The 21,597-nt window shown below is 45.4% G+C and overlaps 5 protein-coding genes across 6 annotated transcripts; 1 reads left to right on the top strand and 4 right to left on the bottom strand.

Moving 5' to 3' along the window:
• Positions 1 to 4,765: 4,765 nt before the first annotated feature.
• On the bottom strand, positions 4,766 to 7,030 carry LOC118429497 (noggin-2-like). Its single transcript, XM_035839997.1, has one exon. The coding sequence runs from the start codon at positions 5,985 to 5,987 to the stop codon at positions 5,316 to 5,318; it is 672 nt and encodes a 223-aa protein (XP_035695890.1). The 5' UTR covers positions 5,988 to 7,030; the 3' UTR covers positions 4,766 to 5,315.
• Positions 7,031 to 10,239: 3,209 nt separating this feature from the next.
• Positions 10,240 to 12,941, bottom strand: LOC118429741 (coilin-like). The gene is made up of 5 exons (XM_035840362.1): positions 12,787 to 12,941; positions 12,350 to 12,397; positions 12,132 to 12,207; positions 11,897 to 11,970; positions 10,240 to 11,038 (listed from the first exon to the last, which is right to left on the bottom strand). Exons 2-5 carry the CDS (start codon positions 12,386 to 12,388, stop codon positions 10,985 to 10,987), a joined length of 243 nt encoding a protein of 80 aa, XP_035696255.1. The 5' UTR covers positions 12,389 to 12,397; positions 12,787 to 12,941; the 3' UTR covers positions 10,240 to 10,984.
• On the bottom strand, positions 12,851 to 15,087 carry LOC118428553 (coilin-like). The gene is made up of 3 exons (XM_035838647.1): positions 14,691 to 15,087; positions 13,270 to 14,429; positions 12,851 to 12,918 (listed from the first exon to the last, which is right to left on the bottom strand). Exons 1-3 carry the CDS (start codon positions 14,930 to 14,932, stop codon positions 12,851 to 12,853), a joined length of 1,470 nt encoding a protein of 489 aa, XP_035694540.1. The 5' UTR covers positions 14,933 to 15,087.
• A 195-nt stretch (positions 15,088 to 15,282) lies between these two features.
• Positions 15,283 to 17,275, top strand: LOC118429183 (PHD finger-like domain-containing protein 5A). Its single transcript, XM_035839634.1, has 3 exons — positions 15,283 to 15,479; positions 15,881 to 16,071; positions 16,645 to 17,275. Exons 1-3 carry the CDS (start codon positions 15,428 to 15,430, stop codon positions 16,732 to 16,734), a joined length of 333 nt encoding a protein of 110 aa, XP_035695527.1. The 5' UTR covers positions 15,283 to 15,427; the 3' UTR covers positions 16,735 to 17,275.
• Positions 17,276 to 17,908: 633 nt separating this feature from the next.
• Positions 17,909 to 21,479, bottom strand: LOC118429182. 2 transcript variants are annotated; one of them, XM_035839633.1, is made up of 5 exons: positions 21,463 to 21,479; positions 20,913 to 21,194; positions 20,408 to 20,500; positions 19,365 to 19,751; positions 17,909 to 18,664 (listed from the first exon to the last, which is right to left on the bottom strand). In XM_035839633.1, the coding sequence occupies exons 2-5, from the start codon at positions 21,184 to 21,186 to the stop codon at positions 18,480 to 18,482; spliced, it is 939 nt and encodes a 312-aa protein (XP_035695526.1). In that variant the 5' UTR covers positions 21,187 to 21,194; positions 21,463 to 21,479; the 3' UTR covers positions 17,909 to 18,479. The 2 variants fall into 2 exon arrangements, with proteins under 2 accessions (XP_035695526.1, XP_035695524.1); XM_035839631.1 differs by lacking the exon at positions 21,463 to 21,479 and adding an exon at positions 21,304 to 21,321.
• Positions 21,480 to 21,597: the final 118 nt, after the last annotated feature.

Raw genomic sequence — 21,597 nt, 5'->3', positions numbered from 1 at the left:
CATAGGAGAGTACCGTGCTCTACTCAAATGTAAACCATCAACAGAAAACATGGCCCGGTGAGCCCGGCTACCATTGTCAAGGAAAAACACACCCTGGCGAGAACATAGGCGAAGCAAATGAAAGTTCAACTCAGAGCGCCTCCTGTCATAGACCTCAGAGTCAAACCTAGGCAGGATGCTAGAGATGACAACAGAGGCTGACGGGAAGCGAGACTTGGTAACAGAAATAAGGTAACTGAAATCATCAAGAGTCCGGCTGAGTGGACGGTGCATGGGAAGACAGTTAGTCCCCGCATGCAAGAACACCAGGTCAGGCTCAACAAAAGGGTGACGAGAGATGTCAGAAGTCAAATCATATACGGAAGCTCCAGGGTGCGCATTAAGGGAAAACAAAATGTCAGAAGAGAAGGTGGCATGGTTGGAGACATACTTACAGATAGAGTCAGTGAAGGCAAGGATGATCTGAAACAAGAGATAAAGTTTTGTTTACTTATTATTCTTTTTCTTAAATGAAATTAATTCTAGATAATGCCAATATCATATCCTAAGTGCCAATACTGATTGTGTCCACACGTCCGCAGTTAAAAAAAAAAGCCAACACCTTGGTACTGGAATCTAACGTTACAAGCAAATGGAATCATAGAAAATTACTTTCAAAATCATTTCTGAAAAATGACAATCCTACTGGGGAGTGGCAATGGTATAATAATATACACATTGCATTATAATTTGCATATATCTTCTTCTTCCAGTGCAAGCCCACATTAATGTGGATGAATATTATGCAGTTGTTGTATATGATATGGCATTATAAGAATTGAGCAGCACCCATTTTTAATTCAGTCTAGATCATTGCTAACGTTACATCTTAATTGTGACGTGAACTTGCGTTCATGTGGCAAATCTAATCACACTACGTACTACCCTTGGTGACGCACCAGCGTTACTATGCATTGTTTGTTTGTCTTCAAAAATCTGCATGACAACATCAGACTTGCCACTATTTTGGCGGGAAATTTTCATCGTAACACATTGAAATCGAGGAAGATATTCTCAAGAACTGCGCTATTAATTTTACAATATAGCCTATTTTCACTGATAAATTTCTCCCAATGCAATCTGTTAAGCTCTCAATTAGGCAGATGGTGGTAAATCTATCACGTCCGACGACAAATATATCGTACAAAGGAGGATACAAGAAATAAAACACATCGGCCTCAGTGATTCAGTAAACAAACTATAGTACTCGGCATTACGAAAAGTACGGACCCTCACATTTCGGTAAAAAAACACACTGAAAAAGTGGCCCCAGCAGACATGAAAATTCAAACCTACCCAGATTTCAAACCAACAAGATATTCCAGTGAGATATGAAGGAATGTTCAACAACTCTAACTCAGTATTCATTTCAGACCAACGAAAGGGCGTAAAGTGTTTGCCCACAATCTGAAAATTGTCTAAAATTTGCTTTTCATGGGGCGGCCATTTTGCTGATTTCGCTGTGTCCTGAATTAAACCATGAAACTTTGCTAAAATCGCTGTAAACCCGACGGAAATGAGTTGTACAGAGAGCACATGAAAAACACATCCGGACTTACCGCCATTTTCGCCGAAGAGGCCGCACATGATGATGCAATTCGCTGTCAAACTCGGATGAAATTTCATCCCCCTGGCGCGGGAAAATGGTGTCCTTAGCAACGGCGTTGCTATGGACGGCGGATGGATATCCTTTGCAAATAAAGTCCGTTCCATTTCTGTTCGATTCACTACGTGGCTTGGCGGCTGAGGATGAAAGACAGTTTTATGCCCTGATATCAGCATATCCTCGGTAAGAACCCTTCATAATCAAATCAGTTGCTTTTGGAATTTGATTACAGGAGAGCCGAACAAACCATGAATGATTTTGGGTACGTTTCAAATAATATCTTTAGAGCCTTTCATAGAAAAGAACCGTTGAATATATGGCTGCATATTGAAAAATCAGAATCACTCGGCTAAGTGGTAAGCGACAGTGATTCGAAACCAAACGTTCGCAAGTGATTCATACTTTATTTATTGGGCTTATATACCAAACTATCTCCCAGATGCACCCTTCATCTTTTCCTCCTTGATTTGGCACATCGGCTGGTGCCATGTCCATACGGTCATCCCGAGTTTGCTTCAGTACTGGTGGGTTACGATATTTATTGACCCTTAAACTGGTGTTGCAAAGATGTTTTCATTTTATGGTTCACCGCTTATATCTTCTCTTTGTCGTGACACTTACCAATCATAGACTAGAGATGAGGCCTTATTTAGCAGGTACTGTATGAGTATAAGTCAGTCTCATCGAGTATTGTAGGTAATTGATACCCACCCATGGGGCGGATTTATATTCGGAAACGTTCTCATTGCCAAAGCATGGTTACATAAACAGTCATTAGGAAGACGCAAACCCGTAGCGACATTGAATCTTTGACAATCCCCTTTTAAAGTTATTAAAAGCCTTTTTGTTTCATTTCAAGCCTTCCTTGTGATGTTTGCAACTCGCGTGAAGGTTGAGACAGAACTGATCAGTCGCTAGATTGTCCCTGCCCTCGAGGCGTTGCCAAGAAATGTCGGCCCCGTCCAAGACCCACCTTGCCATGCCCTTGTCGTCGGTTGGCCGTGATTGACAGCATCATTATCACCCGTAGATGTAAAGTAAACATCGCAGGTCGCTGACATGGTGCGATGTAGACTGAGTAGTTTATGTACGTTTGTCTCTGTGTGCTGGCAGCGGTTAAGACATGGAAGGCCACAAGGAGTCAACATTAACTCTGGCAGCGACTTCGGAGTCTGAGAACAGGGAAAACGGCGATCAACAGCGGCAGCCAGGAATGGAAGGATATCAACGCACACAGGATCAACACTGGCGTACGATAAACTTTTTTGTTGGCGCCGAAAAGCTGTAGAGAAACCTAAGGATAGCCAAAGCACGGAGACCGAACCGTTCTGGTTGAAAAGGAAGCTTCCAATCCTCCTGACAAGTTGGTTGTGCTCGCCTCCTGCGCCCGTTCTTGTCACCTTCCTGCTATTTGCTCTCCCCAGTCTTGTGGGGCGCCTCCGTGGCGACACTGTGATGGCCCGGGATGAGTGATGGGCCGGGGGCACTTGTTTGTCAAATCACCGAGCACCGGACGGCTTGATGATTATTTTCAGAAAACTTCTGAGGCATGCCAAGCCCGCGGATGCTCCGAAGTTTTGCGGGGTGAAAGTGGTGTCGGGGACATCCGCCTGTAACCGATACCCGGCCACTTTGGCACCAATTTGCTTCTTAATCGCCCCAAGACAAAACTTGGCCGGAAAAGTCATTAGCGCCCGTCTCAGTATGTATACATACATACAGTTCCCCTACCCGACAATACACACGTGTGTGTTTGGTCGTACTTGCCTGTGCCATTACCCACATGTTGTACTGCGGACATGTGGCGCAGAAACACAAATGTCAAACGACGATTCTTCTTTACTTTTGCTTTTCCGCCTATCCACCTTTTCCGCTGCGATCCCCCACAAAGTCAACACAATCTAAGGATTAGAAGTCGTAAGGAAAGTGGGCGGTAACCTGTGACGAACATTCCCTATCACCTATCCCCGGATAAAAATCGGGAGCGGAAATGCTGTTTTCCTCATATGTCGAAAGGGATACAAACACAGCTCGGTGGGGTCCAGGGAGCGTGAAAACGATCTACCCGCTAATTGAAGAAAATACAAACTGTGCGCGCCGACTTCTGTGCTTGGAACGACCGCCCGCGTTCCGATGTACTGTTTTGCAAACACTCTCTCCATGCATCTATCCCCAAAACCAACTAATACGTTCCTTTCTCTGTGAAGTGCCGTACAAATATCTCAGCTGACCTGACATTTCAGATTTATCCTCAAAGTAAGTAGCGGTTCGGTTTTGAGACGTTCCGCCCATTCAAAAACACTTGATGTACGTAAAGAGAGCTTCACGAATCTGCGAACTTGGAAACCCGACAAGCTTGAAGAGTACCGATCTGTGTCGATAGGTGCCGGGCTCGGCGGCTCCTCTTACTAATAGCCGTAACAATCACCCTGAATTTGTCGGCGTGACCTTTCTAGGATTCGAACCTGGGTGGCCTGGAGCCAGAGATGTTTTGTAGCGGAAAAGGCCCTGAAGGAGCAACAAAGTTCCTACCGAACGGAGAAACGCAGTCCCAGGATTAACGCGTGACCATGTTCTTAATGGAATTCGCATACCGCACATTCACCAAACACTAACTAGGGGCTATTTATAAGGGGATATCTATCACAGTAGAGAACACTTAAGCACATTAGGTTTGCGGACTACGCTAGTATTACCGCGGCCTTTCCCAGTTCGGCACACCCAAGTTCAAGGAAACATAAGCCCCGGCTCATATCGGCTGACGCAGAGCCATCCGGAGAGTTGGGGCTCGCGGCGGTATCATTAGCCGGGGCTGGGGTCAGGTCTGGACGGTTTTCTGGAGGCAAGGCCTCGGGGACATGCCGACACATGCCGCAAATTTGTTGGACACGAAATGTAGCAGGAGCTGCCGAAAACTGGGATTAATCCTCCCGCAAGATAAGGAAATGCAGGCTTTGGGAAGATCCGGGAAGGGGTCATCAGAGGTCATGTCAGAAGAATCTACGAAGTACTTTAATTTTGTGGGCGGGTTGAACGCAGTAACGTCAATATCATATTATGGCATGACCTGTTTTTTCTATAGGCGATTATAAGCCTTGCCCTTTCAATGATAATAACAAGAAGGAGAAATAAAACAACGCACAGAGTAATGAGTAGCAAGACAGCCCAGATTCATTTGCTTCCACATTTCATTTGCCAAATCCTGACAGTGAGGCGGTACCTCATCCGTTACTCTTACCCTTCCTCCCAGCTATTGCTGGACTTCCGGACTAACATCTTAGTGATTTTAAGATTTGCAATTTCTTCGGTACAAACATGCGATGTTGCTCATGTAAAAAAGAAAGGTTAGTTCTTAGTCCTACCTAGATCCTTACGAATCGTCCGACTCCCGATACGGAAGGAACACGTGTGACAATACGAACTCCATATTAACATCACCGTTCCAGTCAGCTCGTATATACACTTCGGAACAATATATATAGATATGTTTCAAATAAACATACAAAAATAATGTCAGTACGTCGTCTTCACCTCGACGCGGCGCGTTGTCACGCAGAGCGAGTTCTACCCCGTTCCTTGGAGACGTTCTGTTCAAGAAATCCGTCCGAAAACCGGGCCACATAGTCATAGTCCCAGCAGGTGCCTCCGTGGTTATCGCTGTGATCAGGTGCTAACAGGAGCAGCTACACTCCGCGATGAGAGGGTAGTGGATCTTGATCCAGTTGCAGTTGTGCTGCTTTCCCCAGCCCTGGCAGTGAAAGCGGAGGAATGTTTTCATGACGGACCGCGAGGGCCTGCAGGTCATGCCGGGCGGGAAGGAGCAGGATCGCCCGGTGGAGCAGCGCCCCTCCTTCACCCATCTCGGCCAGAACCGCACGCCCAGGTCCTTCCAGGAGTGCACCACGGGGCAGTGCGTCAGGGACCACATCCACATCTTGAATTTTCTCCGCGATTTCCTGGACAGCTTCACCTTACGTCCGCTGGGAAAGGTGCCGACGTCCAGGTCGTCTATCCAGCGCGGCTTGGGGCCAGGCGGCTTACACCGGTTCCCTTCGTTCGACTCTCCGTTCAACGTACAGTTAGCATGGAGCATGGCCGGGTCGGGGTGCTCTATGGACATGTAATACGGATCGTACTGTCTTCCCAGGAGCTTGCGAAGGATCTGCACGTCCAAGTCCGCCTCCTTGGGGTCAAACTCAGAGTTCGGTGGTTCAATAAGGTCCAGGACGGGCAGATCGTCCGAAGGCCTCGGCCGGAGGTGTAGAAACGGCTGACCGAAGGCCGCTGGTGAACATATCAGGAATGATCCTGCTAGCAGAAACAGGCGCACCCAAGCATCCATGGCTCAATGCTACAGGCGGTATTGTCAGGGGTAATATTCCTGCAGCACGCTCGAGTTCTGTTATGGTGCACTCGCCGAATGGAAGGTGCATCAGATCTATCTCTCCTCAACAACGTAACGTCATAATCCCAGCTGCTCTAGGACGGTCCTTCTCTCTCCCTCTCTTTCCCAATCTCCTTTTCCTCTCCTGACCTCGGTTCTGTCGCCAGGGAACGTTTGGCGCGACGTTTCAGACCATCTACCTCTCAGATACACTCGAAATCCTCTCACGTCACTCTGACAACGGAAGTAGTTCAGGAAGCGGCGCCGAGTCTAGCCCCGAAGACGCGAAGGCCACGGGTGCGTCTCTACGGGCCGGCTGTCCTGACTGGTCTGCTGCCCGGCCGCTAGCCCTATGGGGTGCCCTTTCCTGGCCAGTGGCGCCCCAACGTCATTCTGACTCACAGCTTGAAGAGGGTCCCCTTGATGTGTGGTATTCTAAAAATGGTCAAACGGCGGCAAAGTTTGTTTTCGTCGGTCTTATTGACGCATCTTCCATATCGAAGCAGTGGGTCGCGCACAGACGTCCGGATCCCGACCGAGAGAACACGAGCAAGTGCCAGCGGCCATCCGCATAACATACAGCCAGGAGTCCTATGATCAATGGCACCAACAACGTGTATCTGGTTGTTACCAGGAAAGCGTAGACAAATACGGGCACGCGCCAGAAAGAATATTCCTGTGGAAATATCGCCACACTGCGTTATGTACACAACACTGGGGTCCCGGGGAGGGGAGCGACATCGGGTCTAGTCAAAATATGTTCAGGGGTCTCTTACCAGCACCCGCCTTTGGAGCCACACAAATGCCAGGATTTCTCCTATACAAATAAATACACCAGTGGAGTGCAAAAACACGTGGCCTTTCTGGTGTCTTGTACTTTAACTATTCATATTTCTCCTCGTCCGTACATTTGCCTCTTCACAGCACACAAGAAGCAAAGCCAAGTTCTGGAGTTAACATACTTGCGAAAATAGGGAAGACGGTGTACAAGCAAAGTGTAGGGATTGCTTAAACTTTTTACAGTTATTTTGTGGCGTTGGTGGCCTTCGCATTGTAGATTATTGGTCTTTCGCCTCCTCCCAACTTGGAACGGTACCACCATCCTCCATAAGAGCAATACTTCGGCCACTGAGAAATGCGGCCGTAATCAAGGTCTGTTTGTCTTGATGAGAAGACGTGAACACCCAACAGATCCACCGATAGTGGTGCAACCAAACCACACTCCCTAAAAACTGTATCACACAACCATTCTTGTGTACTGACCAGAAAACATAAACATCAAGTGTAAACTTCTCCATATGATTCCGACGAAAGTTTTGACTTCTGTTCCGCTCAGAAACACTTGCGTTATACTGAAGTAATAGATCTGGAGGCTTACGCTGTAAGTCCTAGTCGATAAGTCCACACGACGTTTGCTTACTGGCGGCTATTACCAAATACTTCCGCTTGGCTGATCTTGGCGGTCTGACCAGATCGTGTTGCAGCCGGGCACACATCTCCCCTGCCTGACCCCATCCTCCCTCCCCGGTGGGATATCACTGACAGGTGCCGGTCCCCATGTTTAAGGGACGCACGCTGCCCGCTGTTGTGTGGGTGGTGCGCTCACCCTGAACATGAACCGGTCATTATTCAGCATTGCTGGCATGTTTTACCTGTTGTCGGGAGCGCGAGACGACGATCATGTAACGGGGCGGTACATCACATGGCCTTGGTGCAGATATTTGTCCCGCAATGTTATTTTTAAAGAAAATTTGTCCCAGTGATCTCAGAACTTCAGCAATTAGGACAGAGATCACTCTTCTTGTACTACTTCGTGTATTACACACGAAATAACAGCTAACGGTTTGACTTATATTTCTCCATCTTATATTGGAGCTCATGATCAATCAATGCTGTCCAACGTACAGAACTGTAATTAGGTACGCGCATTTGTCACTTCCAACATAAATCACAAAGACAAATGTCTCTAAGTTTTGTCGAAGTGAAATTGGACATCGGGGTTATTCAGGCTTGTTTATCGTGCGATTTGGCACACTATGAGACAGGTGTAGCATTGACAATGGCATTGATAACATCTGGGAAGAACTGTACATATGTTCTATCCTAGCAAGGATTCATGACGTCATGCGTGTATGCAAATGAAGGAGTACGAAGTTTTCGCACTTGTTCCTGAAGGCGAGGAGGATGTCCGTACAGATGGATAGCGTGTCATTGTCCTCCTAAATCACACTAGGCTGGGTCGGGCCCATACCGCGGGGTGGTATTTTAACTGTAATGTTTTATCCTAGCAAGGCTTAATTACGTCATGTCTATATGCAAATAAAGGAGGACAAAGTTTTCGCACTTGTTCCTGAAGGCGAGGAGGATGTCCGTACAGATGGATAGCGTGTCATTGTCCTCCTAAATCACAGCTAGGCTGGGTCGGGCCCATACCGCGGGGTGGCCGCCGGTCTATGCCAGTCTTCCTGTTACTATTTCAGCTATGTCAACATGTCTTTCCTCGCGACGAGTCGGCGGTGTCAGCAAACAGATCAATGAACAAACCTCGTTTCTAATTTGGTCGGACTCCGATAGGTCTGATGTAGTTTCCACGCGGAGTTTGTGCCGTGTATCTAAGTGTGGCGGAAGCTGATATGAACAGCATTTGCGACATATTTGCCCTTCTGGGGTTGGCTGGGGTTAGTCGGTGTCGGTCGTCTGGGGCGGCAGGCGACACCGGGAGACCGCGTAACGCCTTGCCGCCGTCTGCCTCCTCCCAGCGGCCCGCACCGCCGCGTATTAGGGCCCTGTATCCATGTCAGTTATGTGTGTCACGCGCTGACAGAAAGACGACCGGAATTGATACATTCTTGGCCGCGGCTTTCCCCTCTCACAAAATCCAGGAGGAGCCGACGGCACGACGATTTGTACCCCCTACACGGAGTCGGCATTGCGGGAATTCCCACATTAGTAGAGGTCAGGACAAGTCCGCTAACTTGAAGAAACAGCGCGGTTAGAGGTGGTGGTGCCACACAGTTATCCTGTACCGACATGGGGATTGTGTTACAGCGGGCATATATGACCGATTACAGCGCAGACAAACACGTTCTTACCAACTCAGTTCGTGCACGTACACGTATATCCCGTGACGTCGACATCCAACAACTAGGACGTACACGAACTACCGTCGTCCACTGTCTTTTAATCTGGGTCAAAACGCATATTTCAACGTCATGAATGTGTATCATTCCTGAAGTTATGCAAAAGTAAAGATTTGCGAAAAGTCGGGCTTGTTTTCAAACGACTATCCCCGTGCCTCTTGCCCGGGCAATCCGGAGAGCGCGAAAAATGGCAGAAATCTCCCAGCACGGCATAGCTTACTACCGCTCGGCGCCAGCGCCAATTTTAGCCACAGAATCTAGTGCGTGGGATCACTGGAACGGTGCATAGCAAAAATATTAGCATTAAGGTATTGGGGGTCATAAAGGCCAATGTTCTGTAATTACGTGATAGGCTTGCCATACCCTACAAGGAAAAACAGCCTTGTCAAGGTCACATCACGAGGGGAAGCGATCCCTTCAACCCGGGATGATTTACGTTGGAAGTGTGGTACAAAGTATCTAGGATAGACCAGAGAGAAGTCATATTTCAAGGATGGTCATTTTTTCATCCCCGGGGAATGTGTGCGATGCGCGCGGCCCCTCCCAGCGGCGCGTCTGGGAATGACCCCCCGCGAACCACCGCTTTGTCTTCCCGTAACGCGAGCCCGGGTGCTGAGTTGACCGCCGTGATCCTTCCGCAAGCTGAGCCGTCAATTAATGTTTTACGAGAAATTCCCCGAGTTCCCTGAATACGCGAAGGTGCAAGTTGCAGTCGGAATCAGAAATGTTGTAGCGGGTATCGCCCGAGGGGACGTGATCGTTACGTCTGGATGAGACGCGGCTGTAAATGGACATGTTACCGCCGGTAAAGTCAGGCCTGTCCCTGGTGCTGAACTACCAGCACCTGCTTAAAACTACACCATAGAGCGCGTGGTCTTATGTCACGGGGTACCAGCGCAACGCTAAATGAATCTCGCAGTGACATCTAAAAGTCACTTGTGGCATGAAGTGCTACACTTTCCACGTCATTGCCTAGCTGGATAGTAGATCTAAAAAGTTGTATTCTGCTACAGGCATGGGTTGCCTCCTTTCAATAAAAATACATGTATCGACAAATACACTCAAAGTTATGGATGTTTTTCAGAATGCATGTAATTTTATTGGTACATTTGCCTAAACAGTTGTAAATGAAGCAATTTTTCAAACAATAAGTACGTTATCACAGAAAGCACAAAAGAAATCAGAAATACAATTTCAGCAAATCTGTTTATGAAAGTTGGAAACGGGAAAATGAAATTTTATCCTGTAGCATCCTTCATGTGGTATACTGTATACAACACATAATTTCATTGGCACCCAAATAACTTAACATGTTAGAGGTTCAAAAGGAAATGATACATCTGACAATAGAAGGGTGGTTTCCGTCCAATACCAGTGTCCATAATACTGTGGAGAAACTGCTCAATGTAACACTAGATCACCGCAGGGTAACCTATATAAATTGTTTCTAAAAACAGGGTATTAAGGGATATTAAGTGACAGGAGGGTGGTTTCAAATTGCAATATTTTCAAAATATTGCAGCTATTTTCAAACTACTGTAACTCTGATGGCTTGACATCCCCAAATACCATGTTTTTAAATACAATGGATATAGGTCACCCCGTGGATGAAGGTGAACTTGCGTAATGTACTTAAATGTCAGAGAAAAAGCTAAATTAGTGCAAGGCTAACACAAAGTGTTCTCCCTTACAAACTATATATTACAGATATCTTCTTTAATTATTCATCATACACTCCAATGAATTTGAATCCTTGGTGAAATATGCTACTATAGAACTACACTAGAAGACTGCATCTATCCGGTAGCTTGTTTCTCACTTGTCCTGTACCAGTTTGGGTTCCACCAGAGCTGACACTGCCACTGTCACCTACATTGGGAAAGAGAGAGAATTGTTAAATCACATGCCAGCATGGACGTACAAAATTCCACATTGTCTTTGGTCCAACATGTTTGATGGCAGTTACAAAAGGCATTTCAAAGGGACAAATCAAATAGAAAACATAAAGTATATTGGTCATGTTGGGCTGGCTTTGTTTTATATTGGTGACTCAAGGAAAGGATGATTAGCCTGTTATCAACCATATTCCACCTCCAGTTTGCTGTCTGATCACTTGCTCACCAAATAGACTACCCATTCAAAAGTTTGATCCCCGTTTCACTGCTTCTGAGAAATATTGGATTCTCAAGAAAAGGCAGGTGGGAAGGACCAAATATTTAAGCATCAAGGGGTGTCAGTCTTCTCTACAGAGAAGCGATCAGAGGTGCAAACTGGAGCCAGAATAAGATGGATACCAGACTGACTCAAGGATGACTTGCCCACAAGGAATGTTGACCCTGTGGTTCCATATCTGGCCCCATCTTGCAGTCGCACTACCCACTACAACATGAGATGTCTGGTACAAACCACAGGCCTTTCATACGTTTACAACTGCTGCAAGACTCTATTCTTATGACTGCAGAGGTCTGGCTAAGAGAGGGAAAGTGAGGGTGGACTTGGTCTGGGCAACTCACCCGAGATGATGATGATGATGTTCTGGGTATGAAGCACAAGAGTACATTTGTATGTGCATTGATAATGGTTAACATCCAGGTAGAGCATTACGTCACTCATGAAAGATAGTGATTGCTGTCTGAAACATGTCGCCTTGAAGAGAATATATCCAGTCGCTTGATTTATCTTATATTTATTACATAAGAGTAGGTGAGTAGTGAGGATTTGTCATACCTTGTTATCTGGTTTGTCCTCCTGATCTCCCACATCCAAGTCCATCTCAAATCTGCCTGGTTTGTTTTGCTTCTCTGTAAATCAGAACAAATCAAGCACTACATAAGTGTGGGCAAATGGATGTATTTCTGTTTGTTACTGTAAAAGGTACTACAAACCTATCATATAAAATCTCTTGTTACAAGCATTCAAGGGCTATCATTTAAGTTAGAAAATGAATTAAACATGTACTCACTGTAGGCTGTGATATCGTACACCATTTCCACTTCCAGGTCACCAGTCGCTGGGTCATAACCAGTCACTACTGCCTCCTGGGATTAAAAAAAATCATGACCACATGGATGGCATCTAATACATTGATGTACAACAGTGATGATATCTACAAGCTTACCAATTCTTCTTCAATGCAACATAAGAGAAAGACAAGCTGACAGGAAATAGAAATGTGCTTACCTTGTATGATGAAATTTCAGGGCAGTAGTTTGCTGACATCTCGAGAATCTGCAAAACGAGGTAGAAAGTAAAGTTTAAATATGTGTGACAAAGTTAGACTAGCCTGGGTACCATCCAATTACTACTGGGTCCACCCTGAAAGCTCACCCTCAGTGCTTTTTTGATCTGTGAGAATGGAACGGCCTTGAAAAGCAGCATGCCATGTCTGATTGCCTTTTTTGGATTTGTTGGCCGTAGCTTGGGTACCATCCTATTTCTACCGGGGCTCCTTACATTTGCTACCCTAAAATAATATTTTTAGGGTAGCGAGTGCAGGCAGCCCGGTAGAAATAGGATGGTACCCGGGCTAGCTGTTACCTTCAAATGTCTCAGAATAAGTTAGATACCAGATGCACTTGTGGCTGTATCAATTTTGGAGACACAACCGTTCTACTCACCTTGTAGGCAATCCTGTCTCCCACCCGAGGTGGTCCATGGAGCGGGGGGAAGGCATCATAGTCCTTAGGTACAGTTACAGGTGGGGGTGCTAGGGGTGGGGCAGGTTCTACTCTGGAAGACTTCTTTCTCTCCTAAAGCATAATGCAACAATAAAAACAAATCCTTGTAATAAGTCTGTTCATAATTCCAACTGCATATGCCCAGAAAGATGTAATGTGGGTAATATGTCAAAGGTGAAGACCCTAACTTGCAATTTGTAAGCAGTTCTTGTCTCTACCATGCTTTATGTATGTTTTTATCATGTCTTGAAAGCCTTCACTTTTGACATATTACCCACAATTTATCTTGGTGTACAGGTGCAGTTACAACAATGATTGAATGAACTTTAAACAAAAATAAGAAAAAAAATCTGAATGAACATTACAAACTTCTTGAGGTGAGAAGTACATTTTCCTCCCTGTGTACATAGTATGTACATATACTTACGTTAATAGCTTGATCAGGAACTTGAGCTGTGCTTGTCTGTGGTACATCTGTGTGGCTGTTAACAACCTGTTGATCCTCCCCCTCACCACCTGACCCACTGGAGCCTGAGTCACTCTCTGAGTCTGACCCAAACACAATGTGACCCTTTGATGCTGGACCAACAGCTTTCCCTTTAGGTGGACTGGTTGAAGCTTCTTGTTGTTTCCCAGTTGTCATTGCCTGTAGTCTCTGAGTGATGGGTACAGTCAGCACAGTGGAGACATATCTGGTGCTACCTGCCTGTTCTGTAGGTGATACATGTGGGACAGAGGTACAGGCTTGTGACATGTTCCCACCAATAGAAGATAACTGTACAGCATTGCAGATCTTCCCATTCTGTTTAGGGTTGCTTTGCCCTTGTACAGGTTTACTAACAGCAGCATATCTGCTATGTATTCGTTTATCAACACTGACATCATCACCATCTGTATCACTTGAGCTGGAGTCGCTGCTGCTGGTGTCTGTGGCAGGTTTATTCTTCCTTTGCTGAGGGTTGCTAACTGGCCCTGGTCTACTGCATGTCTTTGTCTGGACACTGGTCCTCAGCTTGACTTCAACACTGGTGGCACTTGAACTTGAATCACTGCTGCTTGAGTCGCTGTCAGAGTCACTGTCATCTGAACTGCTGCTGCTACTTGAGTCCTTTACTACATTTCCTCTCAACTTTGTTGTCACGGGTTTTACAATCTTGGTACCAGTTTGTTTACCTCCATTGATAGCAGAACACTTGGATGTAGAAGATTTAGAAATGTCTCTTTTGTTTCCAGGTACGCTAGCTTTAGGGAGTGAAGAGACTACTTGGCTTGGCTTTCCAGGATTCTTATTCTTTTTTTCATTCCTCTTTTTCTGTGGCTTTTGAACTCCTTTTGTTTTTGTAGCAGCTACTGGCATAGCAGAAGAACTAGTGCTGACTCCACTGTCACTGCCGTTTATCTTTGGCTTCTTCCTCTTTCTGTCTTTGTTCTGTGCCCTGAGTCTGGCTGTATCCGGCTCATCCTCTTCTTCCTCACTTGTCTGTGCTTTCCTCTTCTGCCTCCTATCACTGGTGGTCACCTGCTTATCAGATGTTAATGGGATGGAGCGGTCCTCACTCACTGCCTCTTCTGTCTGTTCAACACTGTAAACACCAAAAAAAGAATCAAACTGGAATCAAAAAGGTGATACAATGGATGGACTACTTGACTCTACGTATCCATTACCATATTTTGTATAATTTTTTTAACAGAATGTCAGCACGGGAAATATAGATTTTGCCCCGTAGCATACCCCTCGTTATCTGGTTAGCCCAATGAAGAACTCACTGACATTAAGTAATTTATAGAATAGAGCAAAATTTGTTTATAACTTTTATTGTATCAGAGTCATAACCCTACCATACCTGATGACATCTCCATCCCGAACCACTGCTATCTTCTCTGTTGGCGGCAGCAGGAACCCGTCCATCCACAGGTGGAGCCGCCGCCTCTTGCTCAGGCCGAAGCGCCGCTTGATGAGGAACTCCAGGTCTGCCACCAGGCGGCAGGAGTCCATGTCCACCAACAGCCAGGCTCCCGGCCCGGACCCGCACACCACCGGTGGCGTCTGCTCAAACCGCAGCCTCACGCGCACGCACGTACTCATCCTGGAATGAGCCTGTGTATCTAGTCTTTACTTTGGTGTCTCAAAATCTGCGCTAAAGTCGAACTAACTTGCTAAATCAGACGAAAGATGCGACACAAACACTGAGATGCATGCAAGACACGAGACGCACCCGGAAACGGAAACGCTTACTTAGGACAGGTTCACTATTTCAAAGGGAGGGATGTTTTGTAACTAAACTACACTTAATAGGACAAATTTGAATTTATCAAGCATTTAACACATATAGACAAATGTTCTTGAAGATGTTGTATAAATAACAGTATATTTATAGCTTTATTTTTCGTAAAATTGTACTAATAGTTGTGCTAAAAGGTTACCTATCTTGTAGTGTGATAGCCGGATACTGCATTGTGGGATAGCGGAGGTTTGCACGACGTTTGCAGAGTTGCGGGAAATTTTGTCCAAGTCTTTGTGTTTCGTCTCCGCCAGAGCATTTCAGGTGCACGTTTGTGAACAAACCAGAGAAGAGACGGGATGGCCAAGCATCATCCTGATTTGATATTTTGCCGGAAACAGCCGGGAGTAGGTAAGTGTTGGTCGAAGAGTGTCGGTCACTTAGTCACCCCCCTCCCACCATGCGTGTTGGTTCCCATTGTTGTGCAGTGCATTCAACTGATGTGAATTTAGATTAGAGTTTAGATTTGAGCCTAACGTTAAAGCGGTGAGCAGGGGCGTTGCTGTAGAAAAAAAAGCACCCATTGTGTATATATCTCTCGATGTTGTTGCTGATTTTTGACTTAGAAATAGACATTTTGCTTATATCAATGTTTATACCTTTATACCATGTTACCATGTTCTCATGGTATTGCTAGTAGGATTAGGATTTAGGAATCACATCAGCAAATTCGGTTAGGTACCACAAAATCATGTCTAGAAAACCCACTTGAGTTATACATAAAGGACTAACTACCATGACTTCTGTTCCAGCCATCGGTCGCCTTTGTGAGAAGTGTGATGGGAAGTGTGTGATCTGTGACTCGTACGTCCGACCCTGTACACTGGTGCGTATCTGTGACGAGTGTAACTACGGCTCGTACCAGGGCCGCTGTGTCATCTGTGGAGGGCCGGGGGTGTCAGACGCCTACTACTGCAAGGAGTGCACGATACAGGAGAAAGATGTGAGTGGTCTTTGTAATATGTTTTGTTATTAAGAGTCCTGGATGTTTTGGTACCTTGATAGTCTGGCACCAGGCCTAGCTAGGACAGGTGAGGGGTTAGGGTAAAGCATACCCTCCTGGATTCAGTGCCAATTTGTCCTGATCAGCTAGGGGCTAAACTCTTCAGGTGACAAAACATGCAGAAATCCTTTGCTTCCCCTATGATTTAGCCCACAGAGGTAACAATGGTTCAGTGAACCCCATACATTTTTATTATGTTGTCCTGATTCATACACTACAGGCAGGCAGAATCATTATTTGACTCTATCGGTTATCCAGGTACGCCAAACTTTTCTGCCAGTCTCAGGCAGGGGGTAAGCTTCTTGGCATAGTCGTATCATCAAGGCAAAGTCTCTATAGGAGAAACACTGCCATGTAAGCTGCTGCTGTCTATTGCAATCCAACAGTGGAAATGCTAGTATCAAGTCACAGTTTTCTTTTTAATTTTATCCATCTCTGTGTTAAAATGATGATGTTCATGTATATTTATCTATTTGTAACTGTAACTTACTGTGTTGTTCTCTTATTTTCCAGAGAGATGGCTGTCCAAAGATTGTGAACCTGGGAAGTGCCAAGACAGATTTGTTCTATGAGCGCAAGAAGTATGGCTTCAAGAAGAGATAGTGCACAGCATTTACATTTTTTTACTTAGTATGATATCATCAATTCTGTACTCCTCAAACTCAATCCTTTTTTCATACCCTGACAAGGATGGTAGTTTACAGAAAGTAAAGTAAAGGGACTTTCAAGGTGCATTTTATAGAATGATGTGTATAAAACAAGCTTTATGCACGTAGGATATCACAGACATAAGTTCGGTAACTTTTGACAATGTTATGAATGCTCTTTTTCGACATTCCATTGTTGTAGTAAATATATCATCATCTTTATTGCATTATTCTGGGAGGATGTATATGGATGTTCTGATTCATATATTTACAAACCATGGATTCCTCATGTTTATAGCTCACAGGTGGTCAATAGCAATCACCAAGTAGATTAACTGATGGAATGGTGATTGTTTATGCCCATGGATACTGCCTGCCTGTCACTGGTAAATCTATTTGAAGATTGGATCATTAAATCAATGTGTCTGTTCATATCTGCTTCCATGTGTGAACAGTCTGTCACACAGTCTGAGTTTTCTACATGTACTTGTATATTAGTTGATAAGGCAACTGTTAGAATAAAACCCATCTTCCTAAAGTGGCCATTGTACATTCTCAAATTATTTCAAAATATTGTGATAATGTAAAACCAGGAGGTGAAGAGACTAGGTAGTAGTCAGGCTTTTAGCCAGGCATGCGTCGACGCGTCATCTGGACGCACTTTTCTTAGAATAACAAGAAATGTGATGCCCCTGGACGCCCTTACACTACAGAGAAAATGGTCTGACAAGCATGAAATTGACCAGGGATGCTACCAGGTCATCTGTGGCCACAGTCTACTACTGTGACAGTCTTCTACTGGAACAGTATTTTTGCCTCTTGGGATACCTAAGAATGCACTTTTTAAACTTAAAATCATCAAAAACTCTGCAACATGGAAGGTGGATGCCCCCAGACCCCCGCTAAAATAGTCACTTACCGCGACTCACCAATAAGTTTGGACTCCCTATTATAAAATCCTAGCTAAAAGCCTGGTAGTAGTAGTAGTAGTAGTAGTAGTGAAACATTCATGTTGCAAATCCTCTGTAATTTGCAAGCTATTGTAGTGAGACTTGTTAAAGACAATACAAGTAAGGGTTACACATGGTCTGTAGAGGTGGTGTTTACAACATCTGTGTACAAAATGTATTTATTTCCCATTGAAAATGTCTTAATCGAGTAAACAGAGAAATGGCACATTCAGTCTGTTATCTTCTGATCATACATATTATAAAGGAGAGCAAAAACATTGCTTGAAGATCTGAAGAAACTAGATTAGAGAAGACTGCAATAGGATTACTTTTGTGCCTGGAGTCTAACTGTTAGATGCACACAGTGTACTGGAATCGAGTAAGTAATATGGACATATGTCAAAATTACATCAAATCTAGACAGAGAATAGAATAATCATAGTCTATGTGACTAGCAGGGGTGGTAATTCATGTTAGGTTAGACGTATCCTTTTGACCATTCTAGCCAAACTGCTAGTGTGTGTACAACGGATACCAACTAAAAAGTACAAGTTGTCAGTGACGAAAGCAGCCGGATGGCTGTCTTAAACGTCTAACCTTTTCCAAAATCATATCCAGTTGCTTGAGTAACTGCTTTTTGGCGTAAAATGATGTGTGATGGCTTTGAAAGCCATTACGTTGGAGATCATCCTGTTTTCCTTATTCACCAAAGAACAAAGAACATATATTTTGTTAAACTACAAAACATTCATTAACACAGTTGGTCAGCAAAGCGTCGTCTGTTGAGGTACGTCTCGTCCGCGGTCTGGATCCACCTGTCCCGCTCGTTGAAGGCGTACCCCTGCGGGGGCGAGCCGCTGCGGGACCGAGGCGTCACTCTCAGGGGCACCGGCGAGTTCTCCCGCGGCGTCTGCCTGGCAACGGTCTCCGGGTCGTCTGAGAGGGAGATACAACGTTAGAATTTATTATGCTGTAGGTTTTAGATGGTAGGTCGATATGGTCGTAGAGGTGGACGGAATGCAAAAGTTATAATAAAAGTATTTTTCCTTTACATGTGGCCAAGAACAATGGGGTGCCTTTAGTCCATGTATATTTTAAGTCTTGTAACATGTGTATTGTACTAATTACTTATTTATAAAGCGCCTGTACTGCCCCAAACTCTTCGATTTCATGCAAATGAACGCAACAGGTGCATTGTGTTGTGTACATGTCGATACGCACCGAGCGTATTGGTGATAAGACACACCTGCTGATAACGATTTATGGCAATTTTAGTCTGCCTCCCTTCGAAGAAAATCGCGAATACTACTGGCATTCCAACCGGAACCATTGCTTGGAGAATTGTGATAACACGCTCTTGTTGAAAACGATTACTGAACAATTTTGCGGTCGCCGGCGAAACACGAATGTTGCACGTCAATAAGTGGTCTGTAGACATGTTAACAACTGAACTGTCTGTAATACATTATTGCCGCACAGGCAACTACTTATTATTGGATGAATAGGTCCACCTTATAATTGTTGGATCTGTTTACAACATTATCTTGTAGTGGGGGGTAAAGTGATCACTTGGGTACACGGAAGAGACAATTACCTGCTACTACGGTTAAAATCTTACGGTAGGTTCGGTACCGACCTGAACATTGTAGAACCACGGACCCCGTGATGGTCCTCTTGGCGGACACCCTACACCAGTACCTATCCGCGTCTTCGGGCCCGACATGGTACAGGGTGATGGCCGGGAACTCCCGCTCATCCAGGCGGAGCCTCTGCTCATATTCCCCGAAGGCTTGCGTGAACTCTCTCGGGGAGTAGGGGGCGTTGGACCGGTAGAAGAACCCGTCGAAGATGATTGTTGCCGTGGACAGTTTCCGACCTTTCAGCCACGTTATTCTGGGCGGTAGATGTGGATTCAGGTAGAATTTGCATTTGAGAGTGACTGCGTGGCCGAGTTTGGAGACCTGGACGGGTTCTCCCTTTCTGGGCCGGATTCCGTTCGTGATGATCATCGGTCGGATTGGTTCTGGGTTGGACACAACAAACAGTGTACAGAAAAATCAACACAAAAGACTTGAATTGCTTTCAGGTACATATCTTGCAATCTGACACACACTCGTATGTCATCTATGTCATCATTGCAGACTCGCGAAAAGTGTCTTGAGTTTTCTGCGTCTTGTCTATGCATACCCAGCAAAGCGTGATTGATACCTTAATAACAGATGAGCAGATTTTACGGAGTAATGCATGAACAAAATAGTCTGGAACGACAACCTAATGAGATCATCATGCAATTGAATTCCTAAACAAACGCTAGCAGGCAAAAACCTAATCATCTCAAGATCTCATCAAGACAATACATCCAGGCCTTCTCGAGCTATTGGGTTGTCAGACTAATACACACACACACATGCATACATACACACAAATTCACACACACAAAGACAAACATACACTGAACGCTACTGAAAACGCAACCTTCTTAGTGAATGTAGTAAAGACTACTCTCCGTCGCAAGCAGAGACTGACGGCGAACATCGTGACCTTTTCTTTATATAATATGCCGTCTTTTTCTGTCAGCTTTCCCCACCAAGTGTGGTTGGAAAAGACGGCATATAAGGAAAAGGTCACGATTTTCCCCACCAGCCTCTGCCTGGAGAGTAAGTAAAGACTACACCGTACCTGGAGTGCTCCTGAAGCTGTCCTCCTCGCTCTCCTCCGTCTGCATCTCAGCCATGTCTATCGGAGGGACGCGGGGGACTTTGACTTTCTCCGCTGGGAGGGAAGAAGTACCATGGTGTTTGAACAAGTACTAGTAGCAACTTCTCACAAATTTCAATAAGACAACCACTACATGTGTCTGCAATGATCTACTACGAGATTAGAATATCATTTTTAAGGTTCATTTCTACTGATAATCGTCCTGTTTGTGACACAGTGATCTACATGTTAGCTAAACAACCTGACTACTGCTAACTACAAGTGGAAATCTGTTGTTCCAAGCCAATTGTCTCTGTCAGTCTTTGACTCTACTCTGATGATCATAAAGATGACTGAAAGATCTTTACTGTACATTCGTACCTCGAAGGGCTAGGTACAGGTCGTTCATCGAAAGCCTTTTAAACAGACTCATAACAAATATATACAGGATAAAGTAACGACAAAATTAACGCCGCGGACCCCTCACCTGGTCTCTCCAAGACGGCGGCCAGGTCGGGCTGCCCGGCCCCGTGTCTGACGGCGTCGCAGAAGTCGTGGAAGGCTTCGTCCCCCAGGACCGGCAACATGTCCAACAGCCTGAGCAGCCGGCCTCGCGACGTCCCGATCCGTCTCAGCTCCGACTGCTGCGCCTGGCCCAGCGTGCCCTTCTCTGCCAGGTAGTCCACCACGGGGTCGACTCGGACCTCCCGCTCCAGCGTCGGGCGGTTCATGAAGATGATCTGACGGTACGCCACCGACATGTTGGCATCTGGGCGTCATACAAACATACACGTGAGAAAAAAAAATGACATAGCAACCTCACTCGGGCCGACTCATGTCTACAAATCATTAACTGAGGACAAGAACAGCATAATTACATAGTCTCTAGGGTCCTGATAAGAGTTGTACTTTGCAAAGTTCTGTATTTGGATTTTTTACATGCCACACCGTGTTGAATAAAGTTGAAATGGAACAAAATTGCTTTGTTGCTAAGATTAGGCGACACTTGTACAGGGAAACACACACTTGAAACGTACGTTATCAAAATACTGTCAATGTGATCTGCGCCGGGTGGCAACAGTATCCATGTCGCGAACAAAGGGAACGTGTTGCCGGAGGGAGGACTATTCTTCCGTAGCATTCAAGCCGGAGGGAGCACTGACCTTATTGTT

Source organism: Branchiostoma floridae, chromosome 13 (genome assembly GCF_000003815.2).
Source record: "Branchiostoma floridae strain S238N-H82 chromosome 13, Bfl_VNyyK, whole genome shotgun sequence".
NCBI lineage: Eukaryota > Metazoa > Chordata > Leptocardii > Amphioxiformes > Branchiostomatidae > Branchiostoma > Branchiostoma floridae.
This window is presented reverse-complemented; position numbering and strand designations above follow the sequence as displayed.

Excerpts from the sequence above, each read along its gene's own strand:
- LOC118429497 (XM_035839997.1), bottom strand. The coding sequence starts at position 5,987 with ATGGATGCTTGGGTGCGCCTGTTTCTGCTAGCAGGATCATTCCTGATA.
- LOC118429741 (XM_035840362.1), bottom strand. The coding sequence starts at position 12,388 with ATGTCAGCAAACTACTGCCCTGAAATTTCATCATACAAG. Across the intron at positions 12,208-12,349 it reads CTGAAATTTCATCATACAAG|GAGGCAGTAGTGACTGGTTA; the intron begins GTAAGCACATTT and ends TTTTAATCCCAG. Across the intron at positions 11,039-11,896 it reads AGGACAAACCAGATAACAAG|GTGACAGTGGCAGTGTCAGC; the intron begins GTATGACAAATC and ends TTCCCAATGTAG.
- LOC118428553 (XM_035838647.1), bottom strand. The coding sequence starts at position 14,932 with ATGAGTACGTGCGTGCGCGTGAGGCTGCGGTTTGAGCAGACGCCACCG. Across the intron at positions 14,430-14,690 it reads CGGGATGGAGATGTCATCAG|TGTTGAACAGACAGAAGAGG; the intron begins GTATGGTAGGGT and ends TGGTGTTTACAG. Across the intron at positions 12,919-13,269 it reads TGATCAAGCTATTAACGTAA|GAGAGAAAGAAGTCTTCCAG; the intron begins GTATATGTACAT and ends ATTATGCTTTAG.
- LOC118429183 (XM_035839634.1), top strand. The coding sequence starts at position 15,428 with ATGGCCAAGCATCATCCTGATTTGATATTTTGCCGGAAACAGCCGGGA. Across the intron at positions 15,480-15,880 it reads CCGGAAACAGCCGGGAGTAG|CCATCGGTCGCCTTTGTGAG; the intron begins GTAAGTGTTGGT and ends CTTCTGTTCCAG. Across the intron at positions 16,072-16,644 it reads GCACGATACAGGAGAAAGAT|AGAGATGGCTGTCCAAAGAT; the intron begins GTGAGTGGTCTT and ends CTTATTTTCCAG.
- LOC118429182 (XM_035839633.1), bottom strand. The coding sequence starts at position 21,186 with ATGTCGGTGGCGTACCGTCAGATCATCTTCATGAACCGCCCGACGCTG. Across the intron at positions 20,501-20,912 it reads CGCCGTCTTGGAGAGACCAG|CGGAGAAAGTCAAAGTCCCC; the intron begins GTGAGGGGTCCG and ends CTTCCCTCCCAG. Across the intron at positions 18,665-19,364 it reads CGTGGTTCTACAATGTTCAG|ACGACCCGGAGACCGTTGCC; the intron begins GTCGGTACCGAA and ends TCTCCCTCTCAG.